This window comes from Tamandua tetradactyla, chromosome 12 (assembly GCF_023851605.1).
Source record: "Tamandua tetradactyla isolate mTamTet1 chromosome 12, mTamTet1.pri, whole genome shotgun sequence".
Taxonomy (NCBI): Eukaryota; Metazoa; Chordata; class Mammalia; order Pilosa; family Myrmecophagidae; genus Tamandua; species Tamandua tetradactyla.
This window is the reverse complement of record NC_135338.1, coordinates 22,025,741-22,039,090: the sequence shown is the minus strand read 5'-3', so window position 1 is coordinate 22,039,090 and position 13,350 is coordinate 22,025,741. Positions and strand designations below refer to the sequence as shown.

Sequence of the window (13,350 nt, the reverse complement as noted above, 5' to 3'; positions counted from 1 at the left end):
GTCAGCCTGAACGCACTTGATACACAGTCAAGTCTGACCTGATTCTTTGAGGCCTGCAATGCAGAATTCTTCTCCAAAGTTGCCTGGGGTCAGATTGTGGGGTCCGTTGGGTCCACATCTTATGAGCAAGCCCCTTCAGGTGGCTAAAGTGCTGCCCCTTCATATTGAAAAGACTCAAGAAGGGTCTCATTCATTCCTCTTCTGGTGCAATGACCCTCCATTCATACAACTGCTTAGGATCCCAAAAGAATCTATTTCTTAAGTCTTATAAGATCTTAATGTTTCTCTTGGATACAGCTACCCCAATGTCAATGTCACCAACTTCACGTCCAGCTGGAAGGATGGTCTGGCCTTTAACGCCCTGATACACAAACACCGGTAAGAGGGAGGAGAGGGCTTTGGTGACCAATCGAAACGAATCTCTTGGAGTATTTGGACACATTGCACTTTACAGACAAGCTATTGTTCACACTTCACGGAAAAGCTCTCTCTGTTCTTCCTTCTCCTTTCACTCTTAGCATTCCTTCACACCCCTGCTGTCCTTAAATTCCAATTGTTCCTTCCTCAGTTGCTCCCAGTAGCTCCTTCTCTGCTCCCGTCTCCTCCATTCACTCTGGCTGCTAGGCCTCCTCTCTGCATCTGTTCAGTGTCATTGCTTCACATTGGGGCTGCCCTGTGGATGGAGGATGCCATGGCCCATCCCCATTAACAGTCTGGCTTCACCCCCCAGGCCTGACCTGATTGACTTTGATAAGCTGAAGGACTCCAATGCCCGGCACAACCTGGAACATGCCTTTGACGTGGCTGAGCGCCAGCTGGACATCATCCCCCTCCTTGACCCTGAAGGTGAGCCGGCACCCACCCCAACGGAGCCCTTCGCTACAGTGATGGTGGGAGCAGCACTTGCTGGGCTGGAGGGAGTTCCAGATTGCTAGGGCACCTGGTGGCTGCTAGCCATGTCTAGGCCAAGAGCAGGGTGAATCACGGGCCCAGCGTGGGGAGGGTGGCTGGACCTGTGCCCTGTTCTGGGGCCTGTGGTTCAGTTCCAAGTTGATTCCCAGAGCACCTTGCCTGAGTTGTTTGGCAAGGGTGAGACCGGATCCCAAGTCTTTCTTCTTTCAAAATCTGCAGTCCTCATATGAATTGCATCCTCTCTCTAAAATTGCAGACCCATTACTTTTCCATCCTTGCCCCTCTGATTGTGCCTGTAGTTGAACTTTGTGCTGCAGGAGCAGGGTGGTAAATACTGTGAGCATGACTTTTCTGGCTTCCAGTTTGGTCCTGAGAGTATACCTTTTCCCTTTGCAGATGTCTTCACAGAAAACCCTGATGAGAAATCTATCATAACGTACGTGGTGGCATTTTACCACTACTTCTCCAAGATGAAGGTTCTGGCAGTGGAGGGCAAGCGTGTTGGCAAGGTACTTGAATGTCACCTTTTCTCCTGTTTGCCACACCCAGAACTTGACTGAGATGCTCCCTTTCCATCCTAACAGCTTTGTGTCTGGGTTCCTGGTTTGGGGTGCACTGTGCTGAGCCCCTGCTGTGGTAGAATAGCTCGCGAGGGCAGACCAACCCTAATTTCCATTGAAGCCAACCACTGCCGTGCTAATGGCTCCAAAGCTGACTTCCGAAACAGGCTGGTGGCCTTTCCTGAAAGATGCCACAGCTCTGAGCCCTGTATTACACCTGTAGACCCAGATCTCAAGAACATCCCCACATGAGCAAACACAGGGTTTTATTTGGTTGGTACATTGTGGTTTCAGGCCTCTTAATGTTCTTGTGGTATACCAGGAACCCACCCCACTTATAAACCCTTATACCAGATCCTTCCCCCTGCTGGGATGTTAGCTCCTCAGGGGCAGCAACTGTTTCTCATTTGTCCTTGTGTGCCTGCTGGTTAGCTGAGGCAATGCCCGGCAGTCCCCAGTTCCTAATAAACATTTTAAGATAAATGAGCCCCTGCTCCCTCTCATGGCTGGTATCCTGAGCTCATCAATCTTTTATAGGGTGAGAGGAAAAGAGCAGCTGCCCTGAACACTGGGAAAGCCAGCTCCCTGTTGATGCTGCTTGTATAAAAGGATGGCTTCACCCACTTCCAGTGGACTCCTTTTGCTTTAGCGGCATCTTGGGCTCAGAGAACAATACCAACATAAAACATAAAATGCCCCAGAGTTTGAGCAGTTGGAGCCCCATTTCAGGAATAGCTTGATCGTGGTCCCATTGGTGTCACCATCCTTCTGATGATAATGAGTAATAAGGCAATTCCTTAGGTAATCGACCATGCCATTGAGACTGAGAAGATGATTGAAAAGTACAGCGGGCTGGCCTCAGACCTCCTCACCTGGATTGAGCAGACTGTCACTGTCCTGAACAGCCGCAAGTTTGCCAACTCCCTGGCTGGCGTCCAACAGCAGCTGCAGGCCTTCAGCACCTACCGCACCGTGGAGAAGCCACCTAAGTAAGGGCTTGGCACTTAGGAGGGTGGTCAGCTCTCTGAGAAACCAACTACCAAAAGGGTAGAGCCAGGCTCGGGGCCTTGCAAAGTGTCTTTGGAAGTTCAACAGTTCACACTTTGCTACCCTGCTCCTAAGCCAACGGCTTATCAGTAACAGACATTGATGAGTAATACCCAACTATAGCCAAAGAAAGTAGAATGTGACTTTCCCAGATCCTGAGTGGGGAGCAGGAATGAAATCTCAGGCTTCTGACTCCTAGAAGAAACTGGTCTGGAAAGCTGCTCTTAGCTCTGTACTGAACAGTCAGTTTGTTTTCTGGTAATGACCTCTGTAGTCTCTGCCCCAAACACTCAGTGTGGGAACTTGTTGATCACCAAGCGCATCCTTCTTTTCCTCTGCCATCTGTCACTGCTTATCAGCAGAGCACTTAGCCTGCCTCTTGGGGCCTCTACTCCACCCCAGCATGTATAGAGCCTGAGCACATGTGCACCTGTATATGCACACAGACACACACATACGCACTCAGATGCACCCACATGCATGCATACACAGGGAGTGTTATTAGTCCGTCTAGGTCTGTTAGTCTGTCTAGGTCTCCCGAAGCAGATTTCTAGCTCAGTGGTAGTCCCCTCTGCCTTGTTCCTCCCCTACCTATCTCCCACACTCTCCAATCACGGCTTTCAACAGGGAAAGATGAGACACATAGTCTAGAATATACTATAAACAAGTATCTGGTTTCTGGTCTGACACCAACCCACTTTTAAGGTTGTAAATTCAATACAGATAGCATCCCTTGTGAATCTACCAGGTACTGCACTCGGATGTCATCCCTTGGCTGTGTAGACAGAACTTCAGGGGCAAAGCCCTCGCCATGTGCCTGTGAGCACTGAGATGTATTAGGCTGGGATTGGGGTGGGGTCCTTGTTTCAACCATCCTGGACTGCCATGCTGAGGATGTGGAAGTGGGTGGATTCATGGGGACATGCAAAAATGAGAAAGTACCCAGTTACCTGGACCCCACACTCCAGACATCCATGCTGCTACCAATTCTCATCTCCTACACCTAGAACTCTCTTTTCTGAAATGTCTGGCCTTTAGGACTTATCAGAAGATTCCACTCATTAGGACCGAGGTAAAAGTTGCTTTCAATGCAGTATGTTCCTACATGGATAATGCTGTTTATAAGGTTTTTATTGACTCACTCAATAAAAATCTGACTAAAGAGCTAGTTGGAAGCCTTCATTATTTGCAGAACAGGGAATGGTTTCTTCGTATTGACTGGTAAAACTTGATATTTATAGGAGTTACCAGAATATTCCATCTACTCATTCTCTGTGGAAGCCAATGATAGGCAAACGCAATGGTGTATTCTCTGATTTGAATTGCAAAGACCCAAACCCCTCTTAGGTCTCAATTGGTGACCATGACTGATGGCTTAACAGGTAAGTAGACCTATAGATCCTCTTTACATTTTCTGTATTTTTTAGAGAAATAAGTTGTACCATCCAAACTCCAAGATACCAGGGTTCCATGCTGATGTCAGCAAAAATTTGGTTCCATAGAATCTGGACACTAATTTCCCTGTTTCTGCTTTCCTGACAGGTTTCAGGAGAAGGGGAATCTGGAAGTTCTTCTTTTTACCATCCAGTCCCGGATGAGAGCCAACAATCAGAAAGTATACACACCACATGATGGAAAACTGGTGTCTGACATCAACCGGGTACAGCTGTATTTTCCATGATGCTTTGCCAGTGGGTTGAGCTCCTGATAAGGGCATGGGAAAATGGTCACTGGGAAGAGTCAACCAAGCCACTTTCTTTGGTGTTATTAATTGTACATGCTGGCTATTTGAGGGAGTTATCTGAACCTGTTTCTGACAGGTCAGGTTCTGCCTACGATCCATATTCAGCCCCCTGTTCAGATGCCCTGAATCTGTTTTTTAGAACCAGTTTCATGGTCTACCTTCTCTAGAAGGTTATGTTTTTTAAATTTGGAATGTGAACTGCTTATACCAGAAGGGAAATGCCTTTTGACATTTCAGAAGTTTGGAGACTTAATATCACCGGTTCTGACTTAATACTTAGAAGTCCTGAGTTCTAATAGAATGGAAGGTCACCATTTAGTCAATAAGAACTTATTGAACACCCACAGAGCTGAATATTGTTGTTTTAGGCCAAGAATCCAAGGCAGGTAGAAAGGGAAGAGGGAGCTGGGAGGCCCAAACCGGTGTCCCCGGAACCTTTGTTTGGCCTACACGTGAAAACCAACGGGCTGTCTCTGGGTTTTAACCTGCACACCGCCTCACCTGAGAGCACCAGTTGGTTTTGTGTGAAAGAAGAGAACCCCACAACCCAAGTGTTTCTCTTTGGCTCTAAATGACTAGACTTGAATTTTTATTCTGTCCCTCGTGCAGGCCTGGGAAAACCTAGAGGAAGCTGAGTATCGGCGGGAGCTGGCCCTGAGAAATGAGCTCATTCGGCAGGAAAAGCTGGAGCAGTTGGCCAGGCGCTTTGACCGAAAGGCTGCGATGAGAGAGACGTGGCTCAATGAAAACCAGCGCCTCGTGGCCCAGGTACTGGGGGGACACACTTGGGAATGACAGGAGATGGGAAGTTGGCCTCTCAGTGGCAGCCCGGGTAAGCCTCTCCACACATCCTGAAACCAAGATTGGTTGGGTTGGAATTCACAGCTGAGGCAGAGCTCTCCAGGATTTGTAAAGTCACATTTTTCAGAAAAGAGCCTCATAGGCTTGAGTTGCCATTCAATCATGGGTCTCCCAGGATACTGAGTAAACACTGAGTACCCCTTGCATGTGGCAGATGTGTCTTTTGGACTCTGGCCTCCAGGACTCTGACATATTTCACTAGCTAAAAATTGACCACAAGGTAGATTCTCCATAAGAGAATCTGTTCTCTTCTACTTGGAGCTTGCAATAAAATTAAATTCTATCCAGAAAGGGGAAAGCGAGTGTTGTGAGAGAAGAATATGTGTGTACCATTGGTTGCATGTGGGTAAACCATCTGTTTACAGCTGTGCTATTTGCAAGTAAGAAGAAGCCCCTTCCTGCCCAGAACTAGAGAGTTCCATTTGGGGCAGGTTGCTGAGTGCCAGCATGCCTCAAAAGGGTTCTGCTAGTAACTTCCATGTAACATTACCCTTCTTACAGCATAGTAAATAAAATCGTGAGTTTCTTTTGAAGGTACTCATGAATCATTGGAACTTGATTCTATTGAGTTAGACTGAAAAAAACAGTAGAACCAACTCCTTTCTGGGAGTGGGCTTTCCCATCCATCTGTTGTTCTAGCATTTCTCTGTGTTTGGACAGGTGAACCTTTGGGAATCTGACTGTGTTGCCTATTTCTCTCCCCATGGGGCAGGATAACTTTGGTTATGACCTGGCAGCTGTGGAGGCTGCCAAGAAGAAGCATGAGGCCATCGAAACCGACACGGCTGCCTACGAGGAGCGGGTGAGGGCCCTGGAGGATCTGGCCCAGGAGCTGGAGAAGGAAAACTACCATGACCAGAAGCGCATCATGGCCCGCAAAGACAACATCCTGCGCCTGTGGAACTACCTGCAGGAGTTGCTGCGGTCCCGGCGCCAGAGGCTCGAGAAGACCCTGACTCTGCAGAAGCTCTTCCAGGACATGCTGCACAGCATCGACTGGATGGACGAGATCAAGGTGAGCCCTGCGGGGCTGCCCATGCACCTCACCCAGCAGTGTCCACCACAGGCCTTGGTGCTGCCCTGCACTTAGGGTTTGCATCCTTAGAAGCCTCTCAGCCAATCCTGCCCATGAGTGAGAATGGAGAAACTGAGGCAGCACAGTGTATGGTTGGATCTGGCTTTAGGCTACCTGACTTACTCTGCTTCCAGGCAGATGGCACCAGCACAGGTCCACTACATTTCCCAGTGATCAAGGAACCTTGAGCTCATGCCAGCAAAGGCACCAAACAGCAGGGCCTAGAAGAGCTTTGAGATTCGGCTCTGGGTAATCACAATTACACTACAGTTAAGAATCCAGACCTCCCAATATAAGGGCAACCAAGAGTCTTAATTCTTCTCTACCTCTACTGCAGTAAGTCTCAGCTGAGGATACACTTCAGACTGACCAAGGAGCTTCCTTAAAAAAAATTGCACATGCCCAACCCCTTACTTTGATACAGATTCAGTAAATCAAGAGTCAAGCTTGAGCCTCTGCCAGATGTTCCATGAATATTTCTGATGGGCACCTCCAGTAAGAACTCCTGCTCTGTAGTTTTCTCCATCCTGAGTAGCCACCATTTTCCAGCTGCCTCTGACTCATCCTGGGTCAGATAATCATGGGCACTCCTTCTGGAGGGGCCACTGCTCCTTGTGTTAGGTCTCTTTACTTCTCCTTGTTTCCTCCATCCTGTTGTATTTTCCAGGCTCACCTCATATCTGCTGAGTTTGGGAAGCACTTGTTGGAGGTGGAAGACTTGCTACAGAAGCACAAGTTGATGGAGGCCGACATTGCCATCCAAGGGGACAAGGTGAAGGCCATCACCGCAGCCACCTTACAATTCACTGAGGAGAAAGGTGAGGCCAAGGAGCCTTCACTTATAGAGGCCCCATCCTCTGGCTCAGCTCTCCAGCACCCCAGCTTAGGAAAATCCCCTGGAACCAGCTTTAGAATTCTGCTTCTTTCACCAATCAATGGTCCAAGAAGGAAGGTTGAGGGACAGCAAAACTCTCCAGAGAGCAGGCAATTGCTTTGATAATCTGTAACCAGAAAGGTGTTTACAAGCACCAATAAGGCATCATCCAGCTCACATTCTCTCTGCTAGTTCAAGTTGTGGCTGAGACTATTTAGGTTTCTGGTCTTAAATGGGAAACTTCACTGCCTCCTTGAAGAATCACATTGAAATTTGTGTCATGGCTTTTATTCTTTTTTTTTAAAAATAATTTCTTATATATTTCTATTGAGAATTGACCCAACTTTTCACCCTTCCTTTCCCAAAATTTTTATGAAAACTAAATATAAAGAACCTGGCCTGCCATCTGAGCAGTCAGCCCCCAGTGAGATTGTCTTAGATCATGTGATTCCTACTTGGTAGCTGGTCTGAAGCCCATAAATGAAGCCTTTCCTCGCTTTATCCTCCCTCTTCCCCATTCCTCCCAGAATACCAGCCTTGTGACCCCCAAGTCATCCGGGACCGTGTCAGTCATCTGGAGCAGTGCTTTGGGGAGCTGAGCAACATGGCAGCTGGACGGAAAGCCCAGCTAGAGCAGTCCAAGCGTCTGTGGAAGTTCTTCTGGGAGATGGATGAGGCCGAAAGCTGGATCAAAGAGAAGGAGCAGATCTACTCGTCTCTGGACTATGGCAAGGACCTGACCAGCGTGCTCATCTTGCAGCGCAAGCACAAGGCCTTTGAGGATGAGCTCCGTGGGCTGGATGCCCACCTGGAGCAGATCTTCCGAGAGGCTGAGGGCATGGTCACTCGCAGGCAGTTTGGGCACCCGCAGATAGAGGCCCGCATCAAGGAGGTGTCGGCCCAGTGGGACCAGCTGAAGGAGCTGGCTGCCTTTCGCAAGAAGAACCTCCAGGATGCTGAAAACTTCTTCCAGTTCCAGGGTGATGCAGATGACCTGAAAGCCTGGCTGCAAGATGCCCACCGGCTGCTTCCAAGCGAAGATGTGGGGCAAGATGAAGGAGCCACCCGGGCTCTTGAGAAAAAACACAAGGACTTTCTGGAGGAGCTGGAGGAGAGCCGTGGGGTGATGGTGCACCTGGAACAGCAGGCCCAGGCCTTCCCCGAAGAGTTTCGGGACTCCCCAGATGTGACCAATCGGCTGCAGGCCCTCCAGGAGCTCTATCAGCAGGTGGTGGCCCAGGCAGACCTGCGGTGGCAGAGGCTGCAGGATGCCCTGGACCTGTACACAGTGTTTGGGAAGACAGATGCCTGTTTGCTGTGGATGGGTGAGAAGGAGAAGTGGCTGGCCCAGATGGAGATCCCAGACACCCTTGAGGACCTGGAGGTCGTTGAGCATAGGTCAGAGCTGCTCATCTTTTCCTCACCTTCCCCAAAATATGTGCCTCCTCCCTGAAGCCTGTACCTCACCTCCCCACTTATTTCGGTAACAGCCTCTAGATCAGCAGAGGTCTCTCTGAGATGCCCTTTATTGCATAATCCAGGCATCAGGAGACATAGTTCTAATCTGGCTCTGTGTGGTTTCGGTACTTCATCCAAAGGCCTGGGTTTCTTCAAAATATAGTGATTTTTCTAGTTATTCAATTACATTTCCTCTGCAGCAGCATTTGCATATACAAAAAAAAAAATGGTATATGGAACCCTTGACATATAACACAGGGAAAGTATAGCTGCTCTGGAAGCGGGGGTTAAGAGGCCTAGACTCCACCAGTGTTGGCTTTCCGGGGCCAGCTGCAGAATCCTTGGGGGCCACAGAGATCAGCTTGTAAACCACTTGTCTGCCAGGCCATTTTCATTTCCAGTGTTGTGGTTCCTTCAGCACTGTGGTCTGTGTGGCATCTCAGCATCCTAAGTACAGAATCCAAGGAGTTGAGGAGGAGGCAAGGCCACTCCCCAGAGTGCTGGTATTCTTCAGGTCCAGATATCAGGGGCAGTGGAATCAGGTCCCAGAGCAGCAGCTGGGGCAGAGGAGACCACTGTAGGTGGTCCCTGTGGCTGGTGACCACCTCCCACCACACACACACACACACACACACACACACACACACACACTAACCTCTTTAGAGCCCTCCTTTCCCTTCACACCTCTCTGTTGAGCCAGCAGCCTGTGTAGTAAGCGGCCAGCTCTCTCTTAGTCCAGCCCAGGAAATGCTAAACCATGAAACTGGACCTGTGAGCTAGAAAATAGGGTGTGTTGGCATATCTCATCTCCTTTTCCCCCATATCTCGATGAACATATTTAGGAGGTGGAGGAAGAAAACAAGAGCTAGGGTTCAGGAACTGGGTGGCCCCTGCAATGCTGTGTCTGTGCTGTCTCACAAAGCCTCATTTTCTCTGTCCGTATCAGGTTTGACATCCTGGACCAGGAGATGAAGACTTTGATGGCTCAGATTGATGACGTGAACCTTGCTGCCAACAGCCTGGTAGACAGTGGCCACCCACGCAGTGGGGAAGTGAAGCAGTGTCAGGACCACCTAAACACCAGGTGGGGTGTGGGGAAGGCTTGGAAGCTGCAGGCATTTTCTCCCAGCACCTAACACCCTGTCTCGGGGGTGTGGCTCAGAAGTCAGGCCACCTGCTCTGCACATCTGCTTCCTTTGCCTGCCAGGCCCTTACCCTCCAAGCTCCTGTCTTTCTCAGCCAATCTCCTTTCTAGAACTGGAGCTGTAGCACCAAGGAGGAAGGAACTATGTGGAACCGCAGGATGAACAGGCCAGGAAGGGGGGGCAACGTGTTCTCAGAGCTGAGAATGTTGTGCCTGGAGGGGTGTGTGTGCATGTGACAGAGGGACATTACATTCCAAGTGTGCCTCTAGTCAGAATCAGGCCATGTGGCACTTAGGCAACATTTCCTTGTACTTTCTTGGGCAGAGAAAAATGCTTTCTGAGAACTCTTAAGTGTCGTACATAAACGAATGCTCCTGCCTGAGCCGAAATGCAGCACCGCTAATGAAGCTGGCTTGAAGGAAGAGGAGAATTAGCAGCAAGCCTTGAGCAAGCTTTGTGGCCAGAACAAAAAACAGGCCCAGAGGAGCCTTTACAGAGGAGGTTGCTTTCAGTATGAAATGTAATTGCCCATTAGTTCCTTGAGGATCTTTGAGGACAGTGGGAGTGTCTGTGTTCCCTGTTTTTACCCTGGAGCCTGTACACACAAGGCCGCATGTCCACCAGCTCCCCATTACCCTGCCCCTCTCTCCACATTAGTGCCTGAGCCTTGCCCTGCCTGAAGCAATCTGGGAGTGGGACTAGTGATAAAGAAAGGGTCGGCAGAGCAGAGCTTCCACTGTGGGTCTCAGGGGAGACAGGAGTGACCAGGATACTGTAGAGGCACTAGCATGGGGCCAATTGTCTCAGCATCCCAAATGGGAAGTATAGCTCAGAAGGCACCTTCTGGTGTTTAGGCTGAGAAGAGGATGCCTCTTTTCTTTTCTTCAAGCTTGGAGGTGATGAGTGTGTGTGAGTGTGCATGAGGGAGAGCTTGATCAATTGATTATAGCAACTGCTGCTTAATTGAGGAAGCTAGAGCAGCTCTGAATCAGAGCAACTTCCCAAAACAGGAAGAACTCGTCAGCTATATGTCTGTTGCCTTAATAAGCTGTAGTCTGGAAATATTAATCATTACCAACCCCTAAGCTATGCACCATCCCAAGTGAAATATATTAAGGTACTTTCCATCTTTAGATAAGAGGAAATGTGAGCCATGAAACAATAAGATGATTTTCTGTTAAATCGTCTTATTGTTGAGGGGACCTGCAAAATCACTATCTAGCCATGTACCCAGACTGCTTGTGTCTTCTACAGTCACTTCCAGGGATGGGAGCTCAACTCCTTACCTACAGCCCATCTCATTTTTAAACAACTGCTTTTGGTTAGAAAGTTTGATCTTGTATTGAGTGGGAAATCTGCCTCCTTGAAATTTCTACCCATTGGTATTGGCTCTGCCCTTCAGAGAAATATTGAAAGGTAGCCTGATTCCTCTTCCATGTGTTGGCTGTTAAAATATTTTTAAAGACAGCTGTCATTCATTCTTCACTTCCATATCCAGGCCTACCTCCATGCCTTTGCTGCTCTCCTTAATAGCGTGCATTCTCCTCCAACCCTATCTTCCAACTGCTGTCTGTCCATTAGGCCAGTCTCAGTTCATCTCCTTCCTGGTTTCCCAGGAGAAAAATTATCCTTTGCTCCCTTGTACTGCTTTAGAGTTTCATGCTCTCCCTTGTGTTATAATTACTTTTGTGCTGAAGAACTTTCCTACTAAACTGTAAGCAAAGGGGTACATTTTTATACATTTCCCACGGTACTTTGCACACCAAACACATTCTTGTCTCAGATTCCCTCTGTCTGGAATATTCTTTCCCCAGACATCCTCTTGGCTTATTCCCTGACTTTATTCAGATCTCAGCTCAGATGTCAGCTTATCAGAGCCAGCCCTCACTGAGCATCCCATTGAAAGTAGCGTGCACCTCCTTCCTACCACCCTCAACCTCTATCTCTTTTATCTCATTTTACTTTTTCTATTGCAATTGCCATCACCTGATGTATTAGAGACTTATTTAATTGTCTCCACCCACTTGCTCATTGCTGTCTCCCCTGTGCCTAGAACACTGCCTAGCACCAGGCACATGAAAGTTGCATGATAAATGCTTAGTGAATGAATGAACAGAGACAAAACTGAAGTATTTCCTGCCAAGCTTGGTACATATGAGTCATTCAAGCACTTATTAAATGTGTAATTACCTTCCACGGTATGCATTCCAGTTGGCCAACAATATCTTAATAAGCTCTGGCCCAGGGCCAAACCTGTGACCCCATGTGGCCTGGCCAGTGCTGGCTAGAGTAGCTCCATTACCTTCTTCCATCCTGGGGATGATGTGATAGAGGGGGAAAGTGTAGGTTTGGGAGTCAGAGCCAGACTTACATCCCAGCCCGTCCCACCGTGAGGTCTCTACTTGCTGGCTACAGCGAGGCCACCTCAGGAGCAACCTGTAAAGTTGCTATGGGGCCTCATACCTGGGACACAGCTGGACCCTCTCCTTTGGGGCCAGGAGATCTCACAGCCCCGGAGTGCCTGGCTCTCATTTCATGATGGTTTCAGACCCACTGGGAGAATACCCTCAGGTCCTTTCTCCCGCATCTCCCAGCCTCAGAGCAGCTGAATTCAGCAAGGATCTATTGAATACCTTCTATGTGCCAGGCACCAGAGCTCAGGGAATTTGCAGTCCAGGAAGCGAGTCAGGAAATTCTGTCTTTTTCTCTTCTCTCTCCTGTATTTGTGATCCCTCCGAGCCTTGTCTCTCACTTCTCTTTGCAGACTTGTCCTTCAAAGTAGACTAGCTGCTGTTAGGATTGCCCCAGTGTACTCTGCCTAATCCTCCTGGAGATACAAAGATAAATGAGATGCTCATGGTCCCTGTCCCTCAGTGAAGCACTCCAGTGGGGGCAGTGGAGTCGGTTCATTGAGCCATGGCGCAGATGACCACTAGGAAACCTGCCACCATCAGCCCACCCCCACCATTCTTCCCGACTCCCTTCACCCTCTCCACTGGTCCTGTGCTATGAATTTATTACTGTATGCAATCATCATTTTGAGAGCTTGTCTTAATCTCTCTGTAAATCTCCACCCCATAAAGGCAAAGTTGTTACAGCTGTATATTCTCCCAAAGTCTAACATAATGTATTATACCTTGTGGGTATTCAGGAAAGATGTGTCCAATTAGTGAGTGGGTGTACCGCACATTCAAGTATGCATATATAGTATAATGGTGCCAAATGAGTAAATCGGGGTCCAAGGGACATGTCCCTGGTAGTCAGGGCTTATTGTGTACTGCAGATCAATGCCAAGCCCCCAGACATCCACCAGCACTTCACACATTTCACAGCTTCATAGGAGCACTGCACTTGAAATTATAGTGTCCATTTTAATTATAATTCCAACTTCTTCCTCCTCCCCAGGCCTCCTTTCTTTTAGATCCCAGGTGATTTTTTCAGGCCTTGGGCATTTGCATGGTCCCTCTAGGACAGTTAGGGATCTTGTGTCCTGAAGTATCCTTGCAGTTAATATAGTGAGCTTTCTAACTATTTCCAGTATTAGAAAAAAATCTGGGGAAATTGTATATTTGCACAGCCTAACTAAATGTTAGGTTCCTTTACTTACGGTTGGCATCACATCATCGACTGCCTCCTGCTGAGTGAAAGATCTGATCCGTGGTTATACATCTATA

At 48.4% G+C, this 13,350-nt stretch overlaps 1 protein-coding gene across 4 annotated transcripts in view; it reads left to right on the top strand.

Moving 5' to 3' along the window:
- Positions 1-13,350, top strand: part of SPTB (spectrin beta, erythrocytic) — a 125,166-nt gene that overhangs the window by 79,795 nt on the left and 32,021 nt on the right. For all 4 annotated transcript variants that reach the window (XM_077122712.1, XM_077122713.1, XM_077122714.1 and 1 more), the window contains 10 exons: positions 298-378; positions 731-846; positions 1,309-1,421; positions 2,274-2,461; positions 4,062-4,179; positions 4,873-5,031; positions 5,837-6,139; positions 6,867-7,017; positions 7,601-8,471; positions 9,478-9,615. In XM_077122712.1, coding sequence (XP_076978827.1) covers positions 298-378; positions 731-846; positions 1,309-1,421; positions 2,274-2,461; positions 4,062-4,179; positions 4,873-5,031; positions 5,837-6,139; positions 6,867-7,017; positions 7,601-8,471; positions 9,478-9,615 — 2,238 coding nt within the window. The remainder of the gene's footprint in view (positions 1-297; positions 379-730; positions 847-1,308; positions 1,422-2,273; positions 2,462-4,061; positions 4,180-4,872; positions 5,032-5,836; positions 6,140-6,866; positions 7,018-7,600; positions 8,472-9,477; positions 9,616-13,350) is intronic.